The sequence below is a fragment of the Oryx dammah genome, unplaced genomic scaffold (genome assembly GCF_014754425.2).
Source record: "Oryx dammah isolate SB20612 unplaced genomic scaffold, SCBI_Odam_1.1 HiC_scaffold_21, whole genome shotgun sequence".
Taxonomy (NCBI): Eukaryota; Metazoa; Chordata; class Mammalia; order Artiodactyla; family Bovidae; genus Oryx; species Oryx dammah.
Genome location: NW_024070205.1, coordinates 781577 through 808012, shown reverse-complemented (window position 1 = coordinate 808012; position 26436 = coordinate 781577). Strand labels below are relative to the sequence as shown.

Sequence of the window (26436 nt, the reverse complement as noted above, 5' to 3'; positions counted from 1 at the left end):
CTGTTTACCTTTTCACAGAGCCAGTTCTTTTTACGACAGTTGTGTTTACTTATTTTTGGCTGTGCTGCGCGTGGGCGTTCCCCGGTTGGGGTGCCCGGGCCTCAGCAGCTGTGCTGTGGGGCTTATGCCCCGACCGCAGAGCCGACCCGAGTCTCCTGCACTGGCAGGTGGATTCCTCCCCGCTGGACCAGCAGGGACGCTCTCCCCTCCAGTCCCCCAAGGCCTGGCTCTAGCTGACACGTCTGTCTGGAGCACTCTCCCTCCAGACGTCTTTGTGGCCGACTCGCTCGCTCTTCAGCTCTTTGTTCTGATCTCAGCCAACAAGATTCATTCAGGCATCCCACCTGGCCACAGAGCGTGTCCCCCCCACCAGCCCTCGTTGTCAGCACTCTTTCATGCCGCGTTGGACGTGTGATACACCTCACTCTGCTTGCTCTTCCTCACCTGCCTCCTCCGCCTTCTCCCTGCTAGAAGGTCAGCTGCATGAGCCCCAGGCTCTTTGACTGTTGCATTCCAAGTGCCCAGGACAATGGATGGGAAGTATCACACACTCAATAAATATTTGATGAATGAAAGCATGAAGCTGATTTTTAATTCACTGTGGTCCTCATGATACAAGCCGACGTGTGCCTGGTGTAGCTACCGGCACGAGCTGGCTATTTATGCTCTCTGAATCTGTTCTGTCCTTCAGATGACTGTGTGTGTTTGACATACTAGTTTCTGAGAGAGGTGTGTAAAAGTCTGCAGCTCTGACTGTGGACACACAATTTATTCGCTATTCTGGCAGCTTTTGCTTCATAAATCTTGAGACTGCATTTTCGGTGTCTACAGTCCATTATTTTGTGACTTCTCTGTGGACTGCTTCTCACAATTAAGAAATCTCTTCCTGTCATTTGATGTCTTTTGCTTAAAATTATCTTTTGATGGACATTAATGTCGCCGTATCCGGTTCCTCTCGGTGAACATCTGCATACACCCCCATACTTTTATTTTTAACCCTTCACTACTGTTTTGAAGACAGCATGCAGTGCAATGATTCAACCTGAGTGTCTGCCTGGCTTTACAGGTAAATTCACGCTCATCAAGACTGGGAAAACATTTTGTTTTGAATCTCCTATTTACTCTTTTCCCCTTTGCCTCTCTTTGTCTCCTTTCTTGTCTTCCACTGGATGGAGTGAATTAATTTGAAAATTTTCCTATTTTTCCTCTCCTGATGGGAGTTGTACCTTCTATTTCTATGTTATTTCAGTGGCTATTCTTACGTAATGGTGTAATAGTTAAGGCTTCTTTTCTCTTCGGAAGCGTATAAAGTTAACCACTCTCTTTCTGCTCGAAACCAGAACTGCAGGCACTTTCACGCCTCTCACACTGCACGGCTTCTAGGGCCCAGGCCCAGCGCTTGAACATTAAGAAAGCGTGGCTCTACTGCCATGGTCCACGCGTCTTCTCTCTTCTGGCCCATTTCCTTCTGTGTTTGTTTTCCTTCTGCTGAGAAACACTCGGTCCTCACACCAGCAGGGCCGGCAGGCTGAGTCAGCCCCACGTGCCTGACACCGCCTCACTCTGCGCCTGCTGCGTGGCTGCGCAGAGCGGCGGGCTCGCGGCCGCTCCCCCTCCGCACGGTGGAGGCACCACGCTCTCTCCTGGGGTCTGCTGCTGCCAATCTGACGACCATTCTTTTGGGAGTTACTTGTATCATTAGTGGCTTTTACTTCTGAAATAACAGCAGTTCAGTTCCGCTAACGTCACAAGTCAGATAAAACATTAGTAAATATATCCAAAGCTCAAACTCAAAATCAACTGTAGTGGGGGACTATTCCTACTGTTTGGAAGTTGCACGGACTGAAACCTTGGGTTTACTGTGAAATGAGATACGGAGGGCAGATGGCTCTGACACGGTGATAAGCTTGGGCGGCAGCAGCCCTGACCGTAGGGCCTGTGTGTAAACCCTGCCTGTATCTCCCCGCGCGATGCACAGAGGTGGCCGCTGTCCCTGGAGCCAGGCCACAGCACCTCCACCCCAGGAGGCGCCGGGCCCTCGGGAGGACAGCGGCCTGGAGCCAACAGCGGGCGGACCCTGCAGCTCCTGGACAGCTCAGAAGCCGCACCCGCTCTGGGGCTCTGGACTTTCAACCTGTAAAATAAGGAAGTTGGGGTGGAATAGTTTCCACAGTACCTTCCAGAAATAACTCTGTGACCCCCAGTGTCTGGGGCCTCTAAGGGCCAGGGCGAGCGTGCAGACCGCTCCACACAGCAGAAACTGGCGGCGTCAGAGGGCGGGGTGTGGCCGAGAGAGCAGCCTGCACTTCACTTCAAGCCTCTGCTTTCCCAACGTCTGTGCTGCCCCAGCACTTAGAAAACAATGACAGCGGCAACAGGAGCTCATCAGAGCAGAAGCGAGCGGGCACCCTGAGCGCCACCACGGGAGCACGGCCACCAGCACTCGGCAACTCAGTCTGCGGCCCACGTGCACACGCTCACGTTGCCGGCGGGGCCGTGCACCGGCCCACGTGGTGGCGCCCCGCAGGCGCTCACCCAGGGCTCTGTGCGGCCTCTGCAGCTTGGCGGCCTCCAACTCCAGTCTCTTCCTAGGAAACCCCCCAGGGCTGGCCATCGAGGATAGAACGCAAGCTGTGATTCACGGTGTCCACTGCGAGGGTGAGGCACCGTTTGCCTAACTGCCACCGGGACAAGGGTCGTTTCGGTGGTTTCCATTTTCCCACTAACACAATGGCTAAGTGGACTCTGCTCTGTTCAAAAGCAACAGACAAACGCCTCCCACCTAACAGGCATGCGAGCATTTACTGAATAAACAAATGTTTATACAGCCACGTATGTATTCTATAACCTCTGCTGAAAATCACTGGATGTAACACTTCTCTATCATATTTAGGACTGTTTCTAGAGACAGAGTTCCAAAAATGAAAATTCTGCATCAACTCGGGGTCTTTGATAGCTTGGCAATTTGCTTTCTAAAGAGAAGTATTAAAGTATTAATTTGCATTCCCAACATGAAATAAGAGGCGATTCATCTCACAATCCTCTCAAACTGGCCTTTATCTTTTCAAAATATTTTCATATTTTGGTTGGTGAAAAAAAAAAATTCTACTTCATTAGGCTCATTTCCTTGGAAGGAAAGCTATGAGAAACCTAGACAGCATATTAAAAAGCAAAGATGTCACTTTGCTGACAAAGGTCTGCATAGTCAAAGCTATGGTTTTTCCAGTAGTCATGAATGGATGTGAGAGTTGGACCATAAAGAAAGCTGAGCGCCGAAGAATTGATGCTTTTGAACTGTGGTGTTGGAGAAGACTCTTGAGAGTCCCTTGGACTGCAAGGAGATCCAACCAGTCTATCCTAAAGGAGATCAGTTCTGAATATTCATTGGAAGGACTGATGTTGAAGCTGAAACTCCAATACTTTGGCCACCTGATATGAAGAACTGACTCACTGGAAAAGACTCTGATGCTGGGAAACATTGAGGGCAGGAAGAGAAGGGGACAACAGAGGACGAGATGGCTGGACGCCATCACTGACTCAACAGACATGAGCTGGAGCAAACTCTGGGAGATGGTGAAGGAGAGAGAAGCCTGGTGAGCTTCAGTCCACGGGGCTGCAGAGTCGGACATGAGCTGGTGACTGAGTGACGCCAATTTTGAATACGTGAAGTTACACGTTTTTATTCATGTAGGGATATATTTGTGGACTAATCTATTCTGAAGCAGTTTTCTAGTAATGATTACAATCTAAATCAAATTTATTCCTTTAAGCTTAATTGTTGTTTAGCCACTAAGTCATGTCTGACTCTTTTGCGACCCTATGGACTGTAGCCTGCAAGGCTCCTCTGTCCACGGGACTTCCCGGGCAAGAATATTGGAGCAGGTTGCCACTTCCTTCTCCAGGGGGTCTTCCTGACCCAGGGATTGAACCCACATCTCCCGCATTGGCAGGTGGATTCTTTACCACTGAGCCACCAGGGAAGGCCCAAGCTCAGTTGCAGCTTGCAGTAAAAAAGTATTTTGGGGAGGCAAATTCTAGAAGATACTTTCTTCAGAGGACTGACCTGAACACAGAGCAGGAAGTAGCTTATCCACAGAGCAACATGCTGTAACTTATGGTACAGTCAGGGTCAGTCTCCCAGGTCCTGCCCTGCCCCTGGGACTTACCGTCGGAAAGCTCCGTTTCACCTGTGATGTTTTTCTGGGGCGACGGTGTGCACTGAGGAGGGGTGAGCTGGGAGGAAGTGTTCTTTGAGGAAACTATTCTAGATGAACCCATACCCCAGGGCTGTTTGCCACGACTGTTACCCTCCTGGGAACCTGGGAGCCTCAGAGACTGGCTGAGGTGCGGTAGGGTGACTTCCTGTGTCCAAACTGTGGCTGGAGGCCTCGGGAGGTGGGAAGGGACAGGCTCGGATGGGAAGAGCTGACAAGGGACAGACAGGGGACTGTCATCTCAGGCTTTCTCCCCAGAAGGCCGTGAAGTGAGACCATGGGGAAGCTCTGTGTAGACCCTCCCTCCTCGACGCTGCCCCCTGGGAAGTTCTGCTGCGTCACCTGCAGAAGCGCGCTTCCAGGTGAGGACAGATGACACCGCTGCCTCCTGCGCGACTCCCCTGCCCACACACTGCTGGCGACGTTCAAGAATCGAAAAACGCTGCATCGACCAGGTGGGGGCTGGCAGAAGACACACGGGCACCGAGAGGTGCGCAGCCGCCGGCAGCCTGTCCGAGCCGGTCACCTGGTGCTTGCCCTGCAGGCCAAGTCCAGCCTGCTTTGTATGAAAAGTTTCGTCAGGACACAGCTATGCCAGTTCAGGACACACTGTCCACAGCTGCTTGCTCGCTGGAACAGTGGAGCTGAGCAGCTGAAACGGACCAAGAGTCTGGCCAAGCAGACGACACGGACGATCAGACCCTGCACACAAGGCCTGCTGAGCCCAGACTGGCAGCACTCGGTGCGGAGATGGAGACCAGGCCGCCCCTGCCCCCGCCCCCACAGGGCAGGCCCCAGCACTTGCCTGGCCCCCCAAGGCCCAGAGTGCAGACCCTCCAAAGAGCTGGACACTTGCACAGAGGGAGGCCTTAGCGCTCAGGGACGACAGCCCGACGACCGCCGAGGCGGTGAAGGTCTTCTTTGAGTCCCCCAGCGCCAGGCGAAGCTCCGTCGCACAGCAGGCGCGGTTTCACTTGGTACAGGGTATCCAGACAGTGTCTTCCTTCTAGGACGCTGCTACAGCCCGACAAAGGTTTCAGGAACTTAACTGGAGCTATAAGCTCCAAGCCCACACCAAGTATTCTAGTTTGAACTATTAATTTGCTAAAGGGCTTTTTAAACGTCTCTTTTTTCTTCTCAGTAGCCGTTTAAACTGGCATAATTCACAGTGTGAGAGTTGGGGCTATCAGGAAACGAAGCCTCTGAAGGCCCAGGGAGCACGCTCCGGAGCACGCTCCGGTGCACCGGTGCGGACATCTGTGTCCCTCGAGCACTGCGTCTGGACCGAACATCACGGTTTTCTAAGAGAGAAATTCAGGCCCCTGAATGCCTGCTCCGATTCCTGAGTCTGCCTCATGGAAAATGGAGCTGGAGAAAACAAAGCCCGGTAAACCATGACTGCGGCCCCCATCAGCCCATCCCTCTGGCCCTCCAGCCGTAACATCAGTCAGTGCCTCGAGTTCGACATTCCTGCCGGGGCGAGTCTATAAACACTCTGTTTGCTGAGAAAGAGCCGCAAATCCCCTACTAAGCTTGTTACCTCAATCATGGGGCTGGAAGGCTGACATCAGCTAGGCCTAAGCCATGGTTAACGGTCTCCAGAAGAAACGAAGAGTCCTGTAACTAAGGAAACCCCCAGACTGCAATGCACAGGGAGCAATTACCCCTGCGGGCTCCCCACGGTCAAAGCCAGGGCGGCCTGACTCCGTCCACAAGAGAGCCGAGCCCGAGGGCTCTGAAGCCAGCCTCACATGGAACTGTCATCATGGTAGTGACGGGGGCCCGCAATGCCCAAGCTGCAAACGATCCTCTTCTTGAGAAAGCCACTAGCTGGTCTCGGGATATAAAACTCTAGGGAAAAATACCTGCATGAAATTCACCGGAATGTTAAACAATCATCTCATTTGAGTGAACAACTTTATTTTCACTCTTTACAGCAGTAGGAATCGCTTCTTATAACAAACATTTTTTACTCCCACCAACTTTGACTATCCTGAAATGAAATTCTTAAGAGGTAAAACAGCTAAAATCACAAAAAGTCAATGATAAAACATGGAGAAGAGACAAAGGGGAATCATTGAAAATGAAGCATGTGTTTCAATGTGCAAATCTGGGGGCCAAGAACACCAGGAGGCATCACGAGGCAGCCAGAGGCGGGCCCCGAGAAGCACCTGAAGGCCGACGGCAGCGGTGACGGGGGTATGCGGGGCGGGGGCTGCTGAATGACAATGTCCTTGCACAAGAGGCGACGCGGTTGGGGACGTGGTCAACCCACGTGCAAGCGGCTTCTCCTCGACCGAAGAACGTGAGCTCACACACAGAGTCAAGTCTGGCTTTGAACTCGGATGACAGAGAGGCTTTCACCCCTGACTGTCCAGGGCGGCGGGCAGAAGCCCAGCGGCAGGACAGCTGTGTTCAGGGGCGCAGGGGAGGCCTGGCTTCCCTGGCCCTGCCTGCAGACGCAGGCACAGCGTCTCCCCCATGGCGACCCCTGCAAGGACAGCCTCCTCTAGAAGCTCTCTCTGCATGTCTCTGTACGTCACGTGCTTTCTGAAACAGAACACACTGCCTAATCACAGAAACAAGCTACAGCAGAGGTTCAAGCCTCTGACGACGCCACACAACGTCAGAGGTCGCTGACAAAACCGGAGGCCTTGAAGGCAGCCAGAGGCGGAAGGAAGAGACTGGAGTAAGTGCAAAGCTCAGAAGCTACGTGTCCTCCCCTCAGCAGCTGATAAATCCGCTGCATCTCTGGACCTCTGAGTGGAGGCCACACAGATACCCTGAAAGTCAATTTATTCCATCTGACAGATTCCTGACTGAGGCAGAACTCACTGATGTGATGCGGCAGCAGGCCCCAAAACTGCAGGGTCTGAGAGGAACACGTGCACTTTCCTGAGCTCTGCTTGGCAGCAGCGTGACCTAAAATTGATGGAGTCCTTAAAAGGAAGGAAGATGCCAAAAGAGACTGCTCTCAGGCCAGCTTCTCCAGCTTGGCTGGATCCAGGCACAAACGTGACCCATATAGAGACAGCCCAGCAGCTGCGGGATCCTAAGAACTATGGGTGCAGAGCAGAAGTGCATGAGGGGAGAGGCGGTCCCACCGAGCGTGGCGGTGAAGCTGGAGAGGCCCCCGTGGGTGGCCTGGACAGACGCACTGGCCCGCCTCCCCCAGCGCCCTGCCTGTGGTCCCTGTGAGAGTCTGCCGACCGCTGTCCACACACCCCTCCCCGTTCCATCTGTCCCGGGAGCACCGTATCAGATTCTTAGGTTTCACAAGCCCTCTCATTCTGGGGACAGGCTAACTACCTTTTCCCTTTTCTTCCCCTTCTTTTCCAGCTAAAGACAAAGAAGCTGAGGGAGGAAGACCTATATTTTACTATCTTTTCATTCAATTAAAAGGGAGAGCGGCTTGCTTAAAAAAAGACGATGGTGGTTTTCCAGTGAATGTGAAAAATACTACTTGACTACAGAAATAAGCTGTCCCGTCCGGAGCTTACCTACCGGGCCTCTAAACTTAGACGGTTGTTCTGTCTCAACAGCTCAGCTCGTCTGGGACATACTTTACCTTATTAGGCAATCGGGCCCCGGAGAGAAGGGAAAGCAAAACAGGCCTCGGCTTTTACCTAAAAGGAGAACAGCAAAGACACTACCCAGTGGCGGGCGCGGACAGAACCCGCTGGGCGCCTGCCAGCAGACGAAGGGGCTTCAGGAGGCTGGGTAACAAGGCAGAGTCCTGCCTGACGGAGGGGACAGCGCCCACAGGGCGCCAGGAGCAAGGCTGAGGAAACTCGAGCAAACAGGAGGGGAGGCTACCACCGACTCCCAGTGAGCGGGGGTGGCGTGAGTGCGTGCGTGTGTGCAGACGAGCGGAAGGCGGGCGGGCACAGGAGCGGCAGGGCGGCTGGCAGAGCCTGGGGGCTGCTGAGCACACGGCACGCGCAGGGTGCCGGAGCCCGCCCTCCTCCCGGCCCCGCCTGGCTCCCCCGCGCCTCGGCACTCCCTCTAACGTTTACGTCTCAAAATCCGTCAGGCCCGCTGTCAGAGCACAGGCGCGTGCTGGAGCCGGGCTACTTCTCTGACCCTGAAAAATCCATCCTTTATGGATAGCTTAACAGCCAGCCTCAAAATCAGAGCATCCTCAGGGCAGTGAGAGTATTCCAAGATTCAGAAAAGAGTGAATGGCCGTGACTCATCTCTAGCTGTTTCAGTGTATTAAGTGGTTCTCAGTTCACGACTCTAAGAGGCCGACACTGTCATCAACCCCGTTTATAGACGAGGAAACGCAGGCGTCTCCTGCGGAGCAGCTGGGCTGCTGGGCCGGGCCTGCGCTCTCCCGCCGTGACAGTGCGTCACGACACGCGACGGGCGCACACTCAGGGGCCGAGTCCACACACAGCTGTGCGCGCTTCCCCTGGGGCTCGCTGTGAGCTCTAAGGGAGGCGCTCAGGGACCCCGGGAGCTCCAGGGGCGCGGGCTCGGGCATTCACTGCTGGCACCCGCTCCAATCCCTGGCCTGGGCACCAAGATTCTGCAGGCCCTGCAGTGTGGCCATGAATAAGGAAAACAAGAAGTTTAAAGCTTCCTTTGGCTCTAAAATCCCAAGCCTATGACTGTCGTTTTAGACTGACCAAAACTCCAACTCGCAGACCCATAAGGACCACTGCATACCACGCGGGGTATGGCCAACATTCCCTAAGAACTGTGAGACTGTTAGAAAAGAGGAACTCTGCTGACGAGCTGGCTGTCAGCAGGCGGTCTCAGAAGCTGGCTCAGCTCTGGTTCCCTCTGCCTGGCCCGACTTCGCTCAGGGTTACTACATCTTTGAGTGTTTTCTGTTTTCCTTAAGGAGAGGCTTTCTTTGGAAAACTTATTTCTGGGAGCTCTTCTGTATGAAACTCTGATTGAGCCCTCAGATGGCTAGAATGACACTTGTTCAGTTGCTAAGTCATGTCCAACTCTGTGTGACCCCATGGACCGCAGCACACCAGGCTTCCCTGTCTGTGACACTCCCAGCCGTCAAAGAGACAGGCCGCGTCTGCTTCGAGGAAGCCGTCAGGGGAGCCCCAGGAACCAGCTCTCCACAACCGCAGGGCCTTCCCATGGGGATGCCCCCAGACCAGCTGAGAACCGGGGACGGGGTGACGCTGGCCCTGAGCACGGCCTGCCCACAGCAGGCGCCTCGGAGGCCTTGCTCCACGAGTGGGGGAGGGGCTACAGGAGACGGGGGGCCGGAGGGGAGGCGCGTGTAGCGGCATCAGGTGTAAGAGACATTCCCTCGGCCAAGTGGCTCCCAGAGCAAGTTTCACTTCCTGTTACAGCTTAGTTCAAAACCAAGCTTTGCTGGAAAGACCCCAGTTTGGGTCTCTCTGGTTCAGTTTGAAAGTCTCACACCTAATCGCTTACGCCTTCTGGAGCATTGGACCAGCGTGCCCCTGGACGAGCTCACCAGCCATCTGCGGCAGGGATCTCAGCGCCCTCTGACCAGCACTTCCTCAGCACATCTGCTTGGCAGGCCTCGCCAGGAGGAGGCATCACCAGACCATTGGTCCACTCTGGACAGGACATTACGCTGCTGACTTCGAAGGTCAAGTGTCATGATTTGTTCCGATGATGGCATATGATTTGCTGGAAAGCAAAAGGGATGTCGGGGAGAAGCACCTTCCTAAGTGGGGGACGGGAATGTCACATCCTGGCAGACAGACACACACCCAGGTCGGGGCAGCAGGGGAGTGCTCCCCTGGACACGGATCAGACTCTCACGCGGCCTCCGAGCCGCCCTTCAAGGGACTCTCCCTTCACGTGAGGAGGCGCAACGCCACCAGCAACTCAACTCAAACACGGAACCTGCTCAGTAAAAATAACAAGACGACGACGGAGGAGTGAGAGGTACACCTCCTACGGGGTGGGAAGCCAGAAGGATGGCGCACGACACAGAGAGCCCGGCCAACGTTCTGCAAGAACTATACGTGGGGCGTAACCTTCGAAACTGTGGGCCACGACTCTGCACAGCTGAAGCTCACACAGTGCTGTACATTAACACACTTTAACCAGAAAACCAGCTGGGAACATCGAGACTCACTCCCACCTGCTGAGGGAAGGCCGAGGGAAGGAGACTGAGGTAATAGCGAACTGTACACTTGAGGAAGCCTCCAGAAAAACCCGAAGACCGTGGGGTCTGGAGAGCCTCTGGGTTGGTGTGAGAGACGCGTGCCAGGCGATGGCAGGCCCACCTCCACGCAGCAAAGCTTCTGAGCCTGGAAGCCCTCCACACCCCACTGCTGAGCCTCTTCATCGGGCTTCATCTGTGTCCCTAAATAAGGACGGGGAACCACAGGGGACGTGAGGTCGGCCCCAGCACAGTCACAGAGGCCCCGGAAGCGGGCCGGGGGCCACCTGGAGTGCGCTCGGCCCTTGGATGCTCCGCTGGACCGGGCCTGAGAGCTCCCCCTGTGAGGTGAGGCCCCTCACCCGGACTTTCTCTAACTCCCTCCCAGCTCCAAGGTGCCCACGTCTGGAAGGTGGGCAGCGTCCCCACACGGATGTGGACTCCCCGCCGAGTCACCTGCCCCCCGCTCAGCCTCCTCAGGCACGGCTCTTCTCGCTCACCACAGCTCCGAGACACGTCTGCCCTCTAGTGATGAATTCAACCACACGTCGGAACCGGCCTGGGGATCCGGAAACAAGAACTGGGAGACCCAAACAGCGCAAACAGAATGAAGGTGCAGGCGAGAGAAGACACAGAGCCTGCAGGGCCCTGAGCACACAGCCCGCTCCGGGGCCAGGGGGCAGGCAGCACTTCGGACGGGAGCAGCCGCTTTCCTTGCGTCAAACCCAGACTCGGTTCGGCCTCACTTCGCAAGACGCAGACAGGCGAGGACTTCTGGGAGGGCACCCACCTCCCGCGGACAGCGGTGCAGACCTGCTCCCAGCACGGCGCCAAGGGGCTGCTGAGACGTGAGCCCTGCATCACCTGCGGTCTCACCGCCTCGTGGCTTTTCCAGGGGGGCCGGGGTTTGCCTCAACAGGTGTACCACGTGGGGCCTGGAGCATTCCTGGGTCACCACCACGGAAGCGCACGGGGCCTCTCCTCTCACCCAGAACAGACAGCACCCAGGGCCGTTCCAGTCGTAAATCGTACCCGGACACGCACGTCAGCAGCACTTCTCTAGCTGAGCTACACGACAGGAAACAGATGCCCACAGCGTCGACACAGATCAGGATTAGACAACAAGGTCCTAACCAGGCGCCAGTCTCTGAGGGGAGGGGAGACACCCACACACACTCAGGATCATTCTAGCTCCCACCTGATCAGGGATGGACCCCCAGGGTCCATGGGGACCGGGCCTGCTGCCCCGGGGGCCGGCGCGGACCCCGGCATCACACCTGCCAGGCTGCACAGGTGCCAGGGAGGAGCCCACCAGGGCCGGGGTGGTGTCAGGGCACGGGCTCACCACACACCCTGCCCTCCTAAGCCCACACTCGGTGTCCCGGCACCAAGGAGCTCAGAAATGCGGAGACCGCAGCCTCCCCGCAGGGACGCTGCCTAGGCCTCCCCGCGGGGCTCCTTTGTGGAGCCGCCCGCCTCGACGCCCCTCCACACACGGTGGCCACATCCAAGCTCTGCAGTCACACTCGGGCTCTCCCGTTAGGTACGTCAGTCACAGCTTACTGTCTCCCGAAGCCCTGCCGACCCCCAGGAACGAGGTCGTGGTCACACGCACACATCTTGCCCCGGGGGCCTCCTCGGGCATCTGTGCCCACACCGCGCCCCCAGCCCTCCCCTGTGAGGCTACACCCTCCTCGGTGGTCCAGACCGCACCGCCTCTGGAGGCCACTCCGGATAGTTCTGGGTCTCGACCCCAATCCAGGCAGGTCAGGGACAGCAGAGCATTCCTACTTCCTCTCCAAAAATAAACTAGCTATTGACTTTCAGGATGAGTTATTATATATATTCTGATAACATACTGTCACATACCTTAGGGTAGAGAAAAGGCCATCTATTTATGTAATTTCCAGTAGAAATGCACACATTCTCTCAGTTCATCTGGTCAAAGCCAGACAAACCCCTTCCTTCTGGACAAAGAGCAGGAGGGCGTCCCCGCGGTGCAACAGTCAGGACTCGGCACGCCACGCGGCGGGCGGGGATCCAGCCCTGGTCAGGCAGTGAAGACCCCCAACCCCAACCCCGGGAGCCGTGCAGCACGGCCAAGAAAACAAACCAAATGCCCAAAGGAAGAAAAAGGAAAGACGTACGGTGCTGCCCAGAAGCACGAAGCCGACGCTCACGAGCCCGGGGCTTCGGGAGAGCCGCCCTCAGGCAGGAGCGGGCGCCAGGCATGCAGGCCTGTGAGCTGCACGGGCCAGAGCGAGACCTCCTTCCAGAGGCAAGCGGAAGTGACTTCCGACGGTCCCCACCCCGCCCTCTGCTCCTCTCTGCCAGTGGGTGGAGAGGATGCTAATCCGTGAGAAACAGCATCACTGCACTTTTCTTCCCAAGATTCCAAAGGACTTTACACACTCCAACAGCACAAGAGAGGAGACAGAGTCGGAAACCGAGTTAGAGCCTGGCCGGAGGCGCAGGGAACCTCGAGCAGGAAGCCGGGACGCAGCACGGCCAGGGCAGCGCCCCCGGACCCCCAGACCCCAGCCTGCGTGCAGCCTGCTCCTGTTGGGTGCGCAGCGCGGGCAGGGTGGCCCCGCGGGGCAGCCTCACCGCCGGTCACTTACCCACGCTTTCTTCACCTCTTCCGGGACTTCCGTTTCATCTTCCTGGAAAGGCAGGCGGAAGAAAAACAAGCGGTCGCGGTCGCAGACAGCACTGGCGGCACCAGTCCGGACGCTCACACCCGCCGCTTCTAACACGACCACCACCGCCTCTTCCCTCTCTTCCCGCCTCGCCGCAGCGGCCATCTATGCCCCACAGGCCACGCTCACTGGGGACCTGACCCCGGCCGCTCGGTCCGTGGACGTCAGGGGCGGGCTGAGCCAGCAGGCAGAGGCCAGCGGGGAGCGGACGCGCGGAGCCCAAGGCCCGCTGTGCTGCGTCACCTGCTCCTCCTCCTCCTTGGGAAGGGTAACTCTGAGAGCCCGGGGTCCTCGGCCAACCCCGCGCCCCGCGCGCACGGGACGCCGCGGTGCTGACTCCCTGCGCGCCGGCTCCAACCGCACGGCCTGTGCGCTCGCTCTGTCTGCACTCGCCGCGCCCTCGCCCCCTGCCTGTGCGCTTGGCACTGCCCTGGGTGCCAGCCAGAGCCTCCCAGACGAGCCCAGGCCCTGCAGTCTGTCTTTCTCATGACGTGTCCTGACACGCAGCGCTCGCGGCGCAGGGTGGGACTCTCTCTTGCACCCACACAGGACGCCCGGCACCCACAGGCCACTTACGTCCTTCGTCCAGAAGTTGATGCCCGTGCCCCGCCGGCGCTCCCGGGGCCGCCTCCTCTCGCGGACGGACAGCCTGCCGGAGGACTGGTCGCCCGGCTCTGCTTCTTCGCCTTCTGTTGAGGGAGGAGACGAGGCATGGAGCTTAGGAGCCTGGGGCGCGCACTCCTGGAAGCCGGCGCTTTCCGAAGCCTGACTTACCGTTTTTGTCCATGTCCCGCGTCCCGGCAGTGCCTGTGGGGGCCTCTGAGCTCTGCGAGTCGGGGGCAGAGGACCCACCCGTCCGGAGCAGGTAGGAGCTGGTGTAGAGCGAGGGTCTCGGGGCAGAAGGGGACGCTGGCGCTGTGGGCTGCTCAGGCTGACCTGGACACTGCAGGGAATGATACCCAGGCTAGAACAACCCACAGGATGAGACGTCAGGGGTCAAGTCCAACGAAAGCGTAGGGATAGCACGGTTATTAAGAATGGGTTTTTCTACATCAAGAGGCTTATAAGCAGTTAGCCAGAAAGAAAACAGGTCTGAACTCCTACTCTGACACAGCCAGGGTGACAGCAGCCCAGAAAAGTTCCTCCGAAACCGATGGGCGGGCCCTAGGAAGCACCGGCTCACTAACAAGTCCTGTGATTCTACAAAGCAGACAGGAAGGATGCTGGGGCAGGGTGTATGTGGGAAAATAAGCTCAGGATAGGAAAAAACAACGTAAGACCATCTAGAAACAAATCAAGTCTGGACCTTCTGCCAGGTTCTGAGCCTTCTGTCAACCTGACATAACGGGGCTACTGGCACTGAAAGCTCCCACTCTCTGGGACTTCCCTGGCAGGCTAGCATTAGGACTGCACCCCACTGCAAGGCGTGCGGGCGTGATCTCGGGCTGCAGAACTAAGAGCCTGCATGTGCACCCCACCCCCAAAATAAAAGGGAAAAAACAATTCCCTTTTTCTGCTTTGAACTTTTTTTTCCTTGAGAGTTAGGACAGAGCTCGACAGTAAACCTTAGCATTTATTTGCTGACGTGGTTTGTTAAAGATGCAGAGATAAAGAAATTCTCACCACATGTAGAGATTGTCTGATTCTTTGTTTATAACTTATAGAGACAGAAGCAGTAAGATACAGTCAGCTTGGAAGTCTGGTAGGATGTGGCTCAAATTCTAGCTTCAGCACAAATGAGCCGCGTGACCTAAGAAGGTGACTCGAGTTCTGAGTCTCCACTTCCTCCTTCGTAAAACAGGGAAAACAAGCTCTTCCTCAGAGAGGCCTGGGAGGACTGGATGAGATACCGTATGCTATGTGCTTAGAACTGAACCTTGTATGTAGTAAGTATTCAAAAAACAGTGGCTGATAAACGGAATAAACAAGAGAACCTTGGCTACCTAAAGGAAGAGCAGGAAGACTTCTTTCCCTGCAACCACGGTCACCATAAAATGTATGATCGCAACCGGGGCATTTCTGGGCGTGAAAAGGGATGGTACTGACAATCACCCCGAGATAAAAGGCGTCGCTGGGAGTCTTCGGTGAACCAGGAGCACCACCTCTGACTGCGCCTGCAGTAACGGGGTGAAGCGCACGGCAGGACGCCCACCCGCAGCGCAGGAGCAGAGGCCGCGGGAGTGTGCGGGCAGGGGGCGGGCCGCGGCTCAGCGCCCCCGCCACCTCTTCTTCCAAATCCCTCACTGGTGTCTGGCCGCGCCGTGCGGCTGTGGGATCGCAGCCCCGGCCAGGGCTGAAGCCGGGCCCCACAGGGACAGCGCAGCCTCCTACCTGCTGGGCTGCCAGGGAACCCGTTGGGCTCTCCTGAGTCACGGAGATGCCGAGCAAGGTGCTGAACACCCCACGGCCTCAGTGTAAGAAGGACTGGCATTTACCTCACAGGGCTGTGCTGAGGACTGAACAGTCTCATACGTGTGAAACAGCTAAAGCAGTGCTGGGCATAAACAATAGTAAGTGCTTCTATTTCTACCTGCATTTTATTATATTGAGACCTTTCTCTTCAGAACTGAAAGACATTCACATTCGTGAACCAAGCTTACGGTGGTGATCATGTCACAGGGCACACTGCAGCCTAAAGCACATCAGGTAACTCCCAGAGGAAACAGCGGCCACTGAAGGACACCGTCCTCTGAATTCTTTCAGTTACACAGGCCCGCTAACCACAGATGGACGTAAACAGGCTTCCTGGGAGGTGTCCACTGCAGAGCAGCGAGCACTGACTCCCCGTGAGCAAGAGCCCCCCGGCCGCCCCCCAGACCCTGCTCTCTGCGCTGGCGCTCACCTCTCTCTCCGGGCTCTGGCCCCAGGGCTGGTGGCTCCCCCCGGCTTCCTGGGCAGGGGCCGCCAAGGGCTCGTGCTTCTGGGGGCCGCCCTCGAGCACTCCGGGACCCAAGGGCTTCAGGCTGGGCTGCTCCTGAGCCTGACGCTCTACCCTCGACCGGCTGAACGTCCTTTCCGCTTCCTGAAGGTCCGTGAGGGTGACGCCCTGGGAAGACACCAGACAGTCAGAGGTTGCACCCTAACCATGGACATCTCCCCGTGAATGAGCAGGGAAGCTCCTCAAAGGTCTAACGGTACCAAGTTCCAAATAGCTCCCAACAGGTGTGAGGCTGTCTGCAGCTAATATACACGGAACACAAGCACCTGGGTGTGCAGAGGCCCGGGCCCGGGCCCAGGTGCATCGCAAGGGCAGCCCTCCAGCGTCGCCGCTCGAGCTCCACGAGTACCCCCTGCCGCGTCCACACCCATGCACTCGGCTCCTCGGGGCCCTCCCGACCTCAAACAGCACGTGGGCACCAGCTGAGCCTGCCCTGCAGATCCCAGGAAAACCGGAGTTGACTCACAGGAAGAGCCGGGCTCAACAAAGTGAAACGTCAGTCAGGCTAGGACAACCACCAAACCCCAAACTGCATCCACGCAAACCCACAGAGCCGGCCCCGAGGGGATGGCTAAGACGGCGGAGCAGGAAGACCCGGAGCACAGCCCTCTGGGGCTCATCAGAACGACCGCTGTGACGGGGTTGGCCAGGAAGGGTCTGCCACAGCTACGGAGAGAAGGGGCCACTGCAAGACGGCAGGAGGGGCGGCCCACCCGCGGCAGACTGACTAAACACAGAGGGGCTGAGGGGCGCCCCAGCTGGGGGTCCTGTGCTGGGGAAGGCGAGCCCCCAGAATGCCGGGCTTCGAGGCCAGCGGGGCTTCCTCGGGGAGTCGCCAAGGCCTGTGGGGAGCAGAGACTCCGCTCCTGCAGGCACACAGAGCTTCACACACCCCAGGGTGGAAGCAGGGACTTCAAAAGAGCCAGATCAGACCCACCGGCTGACCGGAGTCCCCCCGAGAGGCAGGCTGTGACGCTGGGGACGAGACACTGGTGGCAGCCACACTGGGAGCTGGTCCCGCCCCAGGGACGCCGCTGCAGAGGCCAGCGCCACACTGGGACCCTCCCTCTAGCCCAGTACCGGCAGCACCTGGGCCCCAGCAACACACAGCATGGGAGGCCTCGGGCCCAGCAACCAAGCAGGCCGGGACGTGTGCCCGTCCTCCTCCCCAGCAGACAGGCTGTCTGACGAGTCCTCGAGCCCACAGCGGCCCTTGGACAGCCAGCCCCTCACACCGGCACAGGCGCTGGATGGGGATGCAGGGACCTGCGCCCGCGGACCCTGGGGCCCGGGTCCACCCACCAGCGGGCAGACTCCAGACCCAGACACGGCTGGGGCCCGTCCCTGTCCACGAGCAGCCTGTGTCGGCCTCGAGACCAGCCTCACACACCAGTGGGTGGACACCAGCCCCAGGATAACCGCAGGCCACTGCCTGCCGTGGGCTGACCGGGTCCACCACCTGCAGGCCGGCAACAGCCCCGGGGTTTCCTGCACTGACGCCCTCACCAGCGAGCCAGCAGCAGCCCCAGGGTCCCCCACAGCCCACACGGGGGCACCCCTAGAGCACGGAGCGCCGCTGGCCACAGCGGGGTGTGCCGCTGGCACGCACAGGACACTCCCTACAAAAGGCCACTTCTCCAAGACCGGGAAAACAGAAGCAACCTGCTAGACGCAGAGATAAAACCAGCAAGTTAGGCAAAGCGAGGCAACAGAACACGTTCTAAGTGAAGGAACAAGAAAAGACTCCAAAAAACAACTAGGGGAAGCAGAAACAGGCGATCTCCCTGAGAAGAAGATCCAGGCGATAACTGTAAAGGAGACTAAAGAACTCAAAGAAGAGTGGGGAGTCAGGAAACACAAAGAGCGGCCAGAGACGGGAGCTGCGGTTAGAGACGAGAGCTGTGGTTCAAGTGGAAACGCACTAGAAGGGATCAAGGAGTGACTGAGCGCTATGGAGAACGGGCCAGCAACCGAAGGGAGAGTGGTGGGTGTCACGCCACTGAACAGGACAAGGAGAGAGTGCACGTAAATACACGGGTGTAGGAGGCCTCAAGACAACAGCAAGCGCACCGACACGCACGTTACAGGAGCCCCAGAGGAGCAGGGGGCACGCGGCCACACAGCGCGCTTGAAGACACGACAGCTGGAAGCTCCCTGACCTAGGAAGCGAAACAGACACCCAGGTCCAGGAAACACTGGGTCCCCACCGAGAACAACCCAAAGAGGACTACACCAAGGCACCTCAGGATTAAACGGGCAAAAGTTAGAGACGAAGAGAGGATGTTAAAAGCACCAACGGAAAAGCAACAAAGCTATAAACAAGGGACTCCCATATAGTTGTCAGCTGACTTTTCAGCAAAAACTCTGCAAGACATTTCCAGCGCTGAAAAGGAAAGGCCTACAATCAAGAATACCCTCCTCAGCGAGGCTCTCATCTGGATTGTATGAAGAAAGCAAAAGTTTTATACACAAGCAAAAGCTAAGAGAGTTCAGCACCACAAAACCAGCTTTACAAGAAATGTTAAAGGGATTTCTCTAAGCAAAAGAAAGGAAAAAGGTCACAACTAGAAACATGGAAATTACAAAAGGAAAAATCTCGCCGGCAAAGGCAAATACACAGTAAAGGAAGTACTAATCAATCAATCAACCAAGTACAAAGCTCGTATCAATCAAGCAACGAAGTACAAAGCTCGCATCAATCAAGCAACCAAGTACAAAGCTCGCAGGCTTCCCTGCGGCTCAGATGGTAAGAATCCACCACAATCTGGGAGACCTGGGTTTGATCCCTGCAGACAGGTTAAAAGACTAGTAAAATCAACTATATCCACAATAAGCAGTTAAGGGACAGACAAAACGAAAGGATGTAAAGTATGTCAAAAGCAGCAATCTTGGAGGGGAAAGAATGAAAAATGCAGGGTTATTAAAGTCTTTTTTGAAATTAGAGCGATCAGCAACTTGAAACACAAACCTCACGGTAATTACAAGCCAGGAGACTATGACAGACTCAGACACAAAGCAGGGAAAGACGCCCAAACACAGCATGAGAGACAGCCCTCAAACCGTAAGGGATGAGAACAGAGAGGAGATGAGCAAAAGAACTACAGAACAGTCTCAGCACGGCAACAGCACGGCAACAGGCACACACAAAGCAACAACCACTGTGAACGTGCACGGATTAAATGCTCCAATCAGGAGAGAGTGGCTGGATACACTCTGATACAGAAACAAGACCCACACGTGCACATACTGCCGGCAAGAGAGACGCTCCAGACCGGAGACACAGCCTGAGAGCAAGGGGAATGGGGAAGGCAAGCCAGGAGGACACGCTTTAAAACAGAGTGCTGCAAGAGACAAAGAGGGAAAGGACGGGGTGACCAAGGGATGACCCCGAAAAGAAGACACGGCCATCATACTTATATACGCACCCAACACAGGAACGCCTAAACGAGTAAGGAAAATAATGAGAGACCTAACAGGAGAAATCAACAGCAACACAGCAATAGGAGGGGACTCTACCCCCCACTCACATCAGCGGACACACGACCCACACAGGGCATCAGGGCGGGAACACCGACTGCACGTCACGCCCGACCAGAGGGACCTACTCCATTCGAAAGCAGCAGAACACACATTCTCTCAGACGCACATTCTCCAGGGCAGATTTGCACCACTGCGCAACCACAGGAAATTTAACACAGCTGAGACCTCAGGCATCTGTTACAACCACGAGGCTATGAGACTAGAAACCAACTAAAAAAGAAAGAAACCCTGCAAAACCCAGACACATGGGGGCTAGATAGTGTGCTACTAAACAACTGACGGGTTACCGGAGAGGTCGAAGCAGAGCCCAAAGCACCCCCGGAGACAAATGAGATGGAAGCGCAGCCCTCCGAGACCTCCAGGGTGCTGCAAAGGCCGTCCTAGGAGGGGTATTTGTAGCAATACAGGCCTACCTCAGGATACACAGCAAACCTCTCACAACCTAGCCTTCACCAAAGGAATCAGAAAAAGAAGAATAAACAAAATCCACAGTTAGCAGACAGCAAGGAGATCAAAGCAGTCAATCCTAGAGGAGATCAACCCTGAACATTCACTGGAGGGACTGACGCTGAAACTCCAGTACTTTGGCCACCTGATGCTAAGAGCCGACTGACTGGAAAAGATCCCGGTGCTGGGAAAGATCGAAGGCGGGAGAAGAAGGCAACGGAGGATGAGATGGTTGGAAGGCATCACCGACTCGACGGGCATGAAGCTGGGCAAGTTCCTGCAGATGGTGAAGGACAGGGAAGCCTGTCTGTGGGGTTGACTTAGTGACTGAACTGCGACGACAACAAAGTCAGCAGAAGAATCATAATGATCAGAGCAGGAGCAGGTGGAGCAGGGACCAAAAGCAACCGGAAAGACCGACGGGACCAAGCTCGTTCCTCGAAAAGATAAATGGACATGTTTCTAGAAATGACAGTCTAAACTAGGAAGAGCAGGAGCAGGTGGAGCAGGGACCAAAAGTAACCGGAAAGACTGATGAAATCAACCTCGTCCCTTGGAAAGATAAAAAATCTGACAAACCTTTAGCCAGACTCATCCAAAAAAGAGAGAGCTCAAATCAACATCAGAAAAGAAGTTGCAACTGACTGCAGAAATAAAGACAACGAGAGGCTGCTATGAGCAAGTATGCCAAGAAGAACCACCTCCCAGAAAAATGGCACGCTTCTAGAAATGACAGTCTAAACCAGGAAGACAGAAAAGAGGGCCTGACCAATGAACAGTAATGAAGCGGAATCCGCAATAATAACAGACGCTCCCCACAAACAGAAGTCCAGGACCAAATGGTTTTACAAGTGAATTCCACAAAACATTTAGAGAAGAGATAACACCTATCCTTCTGAAAGCTTCCAAAAAACTGAAGAGTAAGGAATGCTTCTGAACTCATTCTCTGAGGCCAGCATCACCTTGATACCAAAACCAGACAGATATAACACACAAAAAGAAAACAACACGCTGAAATCCCTGATGAACCTAGATGTAAAAACTGTCAATTAAATATGAGCAAACCAGATCCCATAAACGTTAAAAAGATCAAACACCATGATCCCTCTTCATGGACCACAGCTTGTTGTGGCGAAGGGGCTTGTGCAATTCAATCAAGCTATGAAGCCCTGCAAGGCCACCCAAGACAGACGGGTCTCAGTGGAGACTTCTGACAAAACATGGTCCCCCGGAGAAGGAAATGGCAGCCCACTCCAGTGTTCTTGCCTGGAAAACCCATGGAGAGCATGAAAAGGCAAAAGAAAATGATTCTGGAAGATGAGCCCCCAGGTGGGAAGTATCTGGTGTGCTACTGGGCAAGAGCAGAGGGCACTACCAACAGCTCTGAGAAGAACGAAGGGCGGGGCTGCTCGCAGTGGCACAGTGGGCGGGGCTTCTCATGACTGCAGATTCAAGGGACCAGACCTGAGCGGGCGCCTGAGCAACTGCGGATGGAGGTTTGTAAGACTGTACGGGAAGCAGTGACCAAAACCTACCCAAAGAGAAAGAAACACGAGAAGGCAATGTGGTTGTCTGAGGAGGCCTGCAAATATCTGAGAAGTGGAAAGCAAGGGAGAAAGGGAAAGAGAGCACCAGCTGAATGCAGAGTCCCAGAGAAGAGCAAGGAGGGATGAGAGAGCCCTTTAAACAAACAGTGCAGAGAAACAGAAGAAAACAGCAAAATGGGAAGACTAGAGGCCGCTTCAGGAAAGGTGGAGATGTCGCGGGAACACTTCACTCAAGGTCAGGCTCAGTGAAGGACAGAAATGGGAGGCCCCGACAGAAGCAGCAGAGGTTAAGAGGTGGCAAGAAGCGACTCTGAGAAGCTAGGCAAGAACGGTCCCGATGGTGCGGATGGCCACGACGGCGGCCACCCGCCCGGAGCCGGACGCCCTCGCGTGCGGAGTCAGGCGGGCCTCGGGAAGCACCACTAGGGACAAAGCTAGCGGAGGTGACCGGACTCCAGCTGAGCTGTTTCAAATCCTGAAAGACGATGCTGTGAAAGTGCTGCACTCAATGTGCCAGCAAATCTGGAAAACTCAGCAGTGGCCACAGGACCGGAAAAGGTCAGCTTTCATTCCAATCCCAAAGAAAGGCAAGGCCAAAGAATGCTCAGACTACCGCACAATTGCACTCATCTCACATGCTAGCAAGATAATGCTCAAAATCCTTCAAGCTAGGCTTCAACAGTACGTGAACAGAGAATTTCCAGACGTACAAGCTGGGTTTAGAAAAGGCAGAGGAACCAGAGATCAAATTGCCAACATCCGTTGGATCACAGAGAAAGCAAGGGAATTTCAGAAACACATCTACTTATGCTTCATTGCCTACACCAAAGCATTTGACTATGTGAATCACAACAAACTGTGGAAAATTCTTCAAGAGATGAGAGTTCCAGACCACCTTACCGGACTCCTGAGAAATCCGTATACAGGTCAAGAAGCAACAGAACTAGAGATGGAACAGCTGGCTGGTTCCAAACTGGGAAAGGAGTACATCAAGACTGTATATTGTCACCCTGCTTATTTAACTTATATGCTGAGTATATCATGTGAAACGCTGGGCTGGAGGAATCACAAGTTGGAATGAAGATTTCCGGGAGAAGTATCAGTAACCTCAGATGTGCAGATGACACAGTTTTAATGGCAGAAAGTGAGGAGCAAGCAAAGAGACTCTTGATGAACGTGAAAGAAGAGAGTGAAAAAGCTGGCTAAAAACTCAACATTCAGAAAACTAAGATCATGGCATCTGGTTCCATCACTTCATGGCAAATAGAAGGGGAAAAAGCGAAAACAGTGTCAGATTCTATTTTCTGGACTCCAGAATCACTGCAGAGCGCAGTGACCGCAGCCATGAAACTCAGAGACGCTTGCTCCTTGGAGTGAAAGTCATGACAGACCGAGTGAGTATACTAAAAAAGCAGAGACAGCAGTTCACCTACAAAGGTCCACAGTCAAAGCTGTGCTTTCTCCAGCAGTCATGAGAGAGTTGGACCATAAAGGAGGCTGGGCGCCGAAGAATCGGTGCTTCTGACCTGTGGTTGGAGAAGACTCCTGAGAGTCCCTTGGACTGCAAGGAGCTCCAACCAGTCCATCCTAAAGGAAATGAGATGGTTAGATAGAATCGTGACTCAATGACCATGAATTTGAGACAGGGGAGGACAGAGGAGCCAGGCGGTGCTGCAGTCCACGGGATCACAGAGATTTGGACTTACAGACTGAATAACAACAACTGGTAATACTGTGATCAAGTGGGGCTTACCCTGGGCATGTCAGGATGATTTAGTATCTACATATCAATCAGTGGGATAGACACCACATGAGCAAATTGAAGAATAAAAACCATATCATCATCTCTGTAGAGGCACAAAAAGCTTTCGACAAAATTCAACATCCATTTATGATATAAAAACAATTCTCCAGAGAGCGGGGACGGAGAAGACACACCTCAACATAATAAAGGCTGCACATGAGAAGCCTCGAGTGAACACCATACTCAGCAGCGGAGTTCTGAAAGCATTTCGTCTACGATCAGGAGCAAGACAAGGATGCCCACTCTTGCCACTTTTATTCAGCACCGTACTGGAAGTCCTAGCTACAGGAATCAGACAAGAAAAAGAAATAAAAGGAGTCCACACTGGAAAAGAATGAGTAAAGCTGTCAGTGTGTGTGGATGACATGATCCTAAGCGGGGAAAATCTTGACGATGCCGCCCCAAAGCCGCTAGAACTCATGGGTTCGGTAAAGGCACAGGACGTGAAATCAACGAGAAGACAGACAGAAGCACGGAGAAGGTAACTGCAACCCACTCCAGTGTTCCTGCCTGGAGAATCCCACGGGCAGAGGAGCCTGGCGGGCTACAGTCCCCGGCGTCACAGAGAGTCGGACACGACTGAGTGGCTAAGCAGCAACAAGACAGAAACACATGATCCAGCCCCTTCTGCTTCCGGGTCTGTATCTAAAGACGCAAAAGCAGGGACTGGAGTCAGCTGCACGTCACGTTCACAGCAACACTGTTCACGGCTGCCCAACGGCGGGAGCAGCCAAGCGTCCGTCAGGGTGGCAGCCACACGCGATGCGGTGTGGACACACTGCGGAACGCTGTCCGGACGCACGAGGCAGGGCGACGCGAGCAACGCAGGGACGGGCTGCCACCGGCGGACAGGGGCTGCGGCTCCACTCACACGGCCGCCTGGAGCCAAGGCCAGGGACAGGCGCATAGCAGGGCTGCTGGCAGCCGGGGGAACAAACGAGCGTCCAGGGGGTCGAGAGTCTCAGTTTGGAAGAGGAAGGCCGTTCCAGAGATGGATGGCTGCAAAAAAATGTGACTGTCTTTACTGCCAATGAACTGTTTGCTTAAAAATGGCCACATTATTAAGCTGCACGTTACATCCACAATAAACCCAAACAAACAAATGACAGCCAGTCTGGTCCTCTTGGGGCTGGTCCTCTGGGGGAAGGAACCGCCGTCGAGCACAAGCAGTCACAGCTGTGACAGCGCCTGCCTGGCCCTGGGTGTCCGTCAGTCCTGAGCCTTCCTGCTCGGCATCTTTAGCATCTGAAACTGCGAGGCTTCCCCGCCCCCTGGAAACGTTGCCTTCTCACCCCTCTGGACCATCTCCTGTTGACTCCTCACCCTCTGCCAGCCCAGCTCACCCTCCTCTGCCTCCCTGACGCCCAGCCACAGGCCCACGGCCCAGCTTGGCCGAGGGACAGCTGCCCACGCGCCTCCAGGCTTCTGAGACGTCCCACCGGGTCTCGGAGACCTTTGAGAGATATTCCTCACCGCAATACCTCCCTCAGGGCTCTTTCCTTTCGTAACATCACTAGTGGAACGTAAGCCACACCCGGTGGCACACACGCTGCCTCTGAGCATGCTCCCGGGCTGCGCACACCCGCACCCAGCGTCAGGGACGCCCCCCACACCCTCGGGGTCACTTCCCGGCACCCCCTCCAGCCCTCAGTGAACACTCGTCCACTTTCTCTTCTCTCCAGTCTGGGCGCTGGCGCAGGCGGAGCCGGGCCCGTGCCTGCCGCCAGCACAGCTGCTGCTTCGCGCTCATGTGCGCTGCGGTGTGTGCACGCTGCAGGGCTTCATTTCCCTTTACTGCCAAACAGTGTTCCTTGAAGATGGAACATTTCGTTCATCCATCCGTTAATCAACAGAAGCTTGCGCGGTGTTTCAAGTTTTGCTAACTGCTTGTTTGTTCAGTCTGTGCAACAGCCCAGCTTGAGCCCACCACCTGCACCTGCTGAGGGCCGCCGGGCGCCCCGGCTCCACAGCGCTGACCACGCGGCGCCTGAGGGTCCAGGGCTCAGCCCTGCAGCCAGCGTGCAGGCTCCACACGGAAGGGGGGGCTACACAGCAAGTAAAGCCTAGCCAGAGGAGACGCTGAAGGGGGCTTTCTGGCTCCCGCGAACAATGCTGTTATAAAATCTGTGTGGGAGCTTCTCTGTGGACGCCTGCCTTTCTCTCTCGAGTTCACACCTAGGAGTAGCACGCGGGCCCCGTGGTAACTGTGGTGAGCACGGAGCTTCTCCTGTAGGAATGAAACAGGGGCCTTAGCACAAGGGAAACAATTAGGCTTAGCGAGGAAAGAGGAGAGACCTGCTCTGCGCCTGGAAGAACAGAAGCGAGAACAGGTATGTGTAGCCATGAACTCATTTGATTCTGTGCAGTGTGAGGTTTAACACAAAAGCTTTTGCTGCAGCGGCTGCAAAAAGGCACTCAGTTTATCGTTTTTTAACTGTACTTCCAGTGGAATGGCAGACAGACAAAGGATTCAAAACACAGAGGCCACACTCACTTGGGTAGACCTTCGAGTCTGCCGAGCCTGTCTGGAGCGGGCCTTCCGTAAGGACTCTGCTTCCTCGTCCCGGACGGGAGTCAGATACGACCTGTGGGGAGAGGCACACCGGAGGTGAGGCCCCGGCACACGTGGGCGGGCCCCGCACGCCTAGACGGAGCCAGGCAGCGGCGGCCAGAAGGCCGCTGCAGAAGACGACAGAAGCCAAGGCTCGGTCTGGACCTGCTACCGCGCGCGCGCAGAGCCGCGTCCCAACGCAGCACGAGAACCTCCCTTCCCCTCTCCCATCCTCACGCGGCTTCTTTTCTGGCCTCACACTCCGGGTGCGAACCTCCAGGGCAGGTGAAGAGGGGTGTGACCCGCCGCCCAGCTCCCGCCTTCCCAGCCGGCTTCCGGCCGTGACAGCGGACTCGGCCCCCCAAGTGCAGGCAGCTCCTCCCTCCCTGGAGGCAGGTGGGGGGTGTGTGTGTGGGTGGGATGTGTGTGTGTATGGGGTGTGTGTGTGTGTGTGTTGGTGTAGGGGGTGTGTGTGTGTGTATGGAGTGTGTGTGTGTGTGCGTGTGTAGGGGGTGTGTGTGTGTATGGAGTGTGTGTGTGTGTGTGTTGGTGTAGGGTGTGTGTGTGTGTTGGTGTAGGGGGTGTGT

At 55.6% G+C, this 26436-nt stretch overlaps 1 protein-coding gene across 1 annotated transcript in view; it reads right to left on the bottom strand.

Annotated features, from left to right (window-relative positions):
- PPP1R12B (protein phosphatase 1 regulatory subunit 12B) overlaps nt 1–26436 on the bottom strand; it is a 165287-nt gene that overhangs the window by 32561 nt on the left and 106290 nt on the right. Inside the window, exons 13-17 of the mRNA XM_040263204.1 lie at nt 25793–25883; nt 15865–16068; nt 13797–13965; nt 13599–13711; nt 12945–12986 (exon numbers count right to left, since the gene is read on the bottom strand). Coding sequence (XP_040119138.1) covers nt 12945–12986; nt 13599–13711; nt 13797–13965; nt 15865–16068; nt 25793–25883 — 619 coding nt within the window. The remainder of the gene's footprint in view (nt 1–12944; nt 12987–13598; nt 13712–13796; nt 13966–15864; nt 16069–25792; nt 25884–26436) is intronic.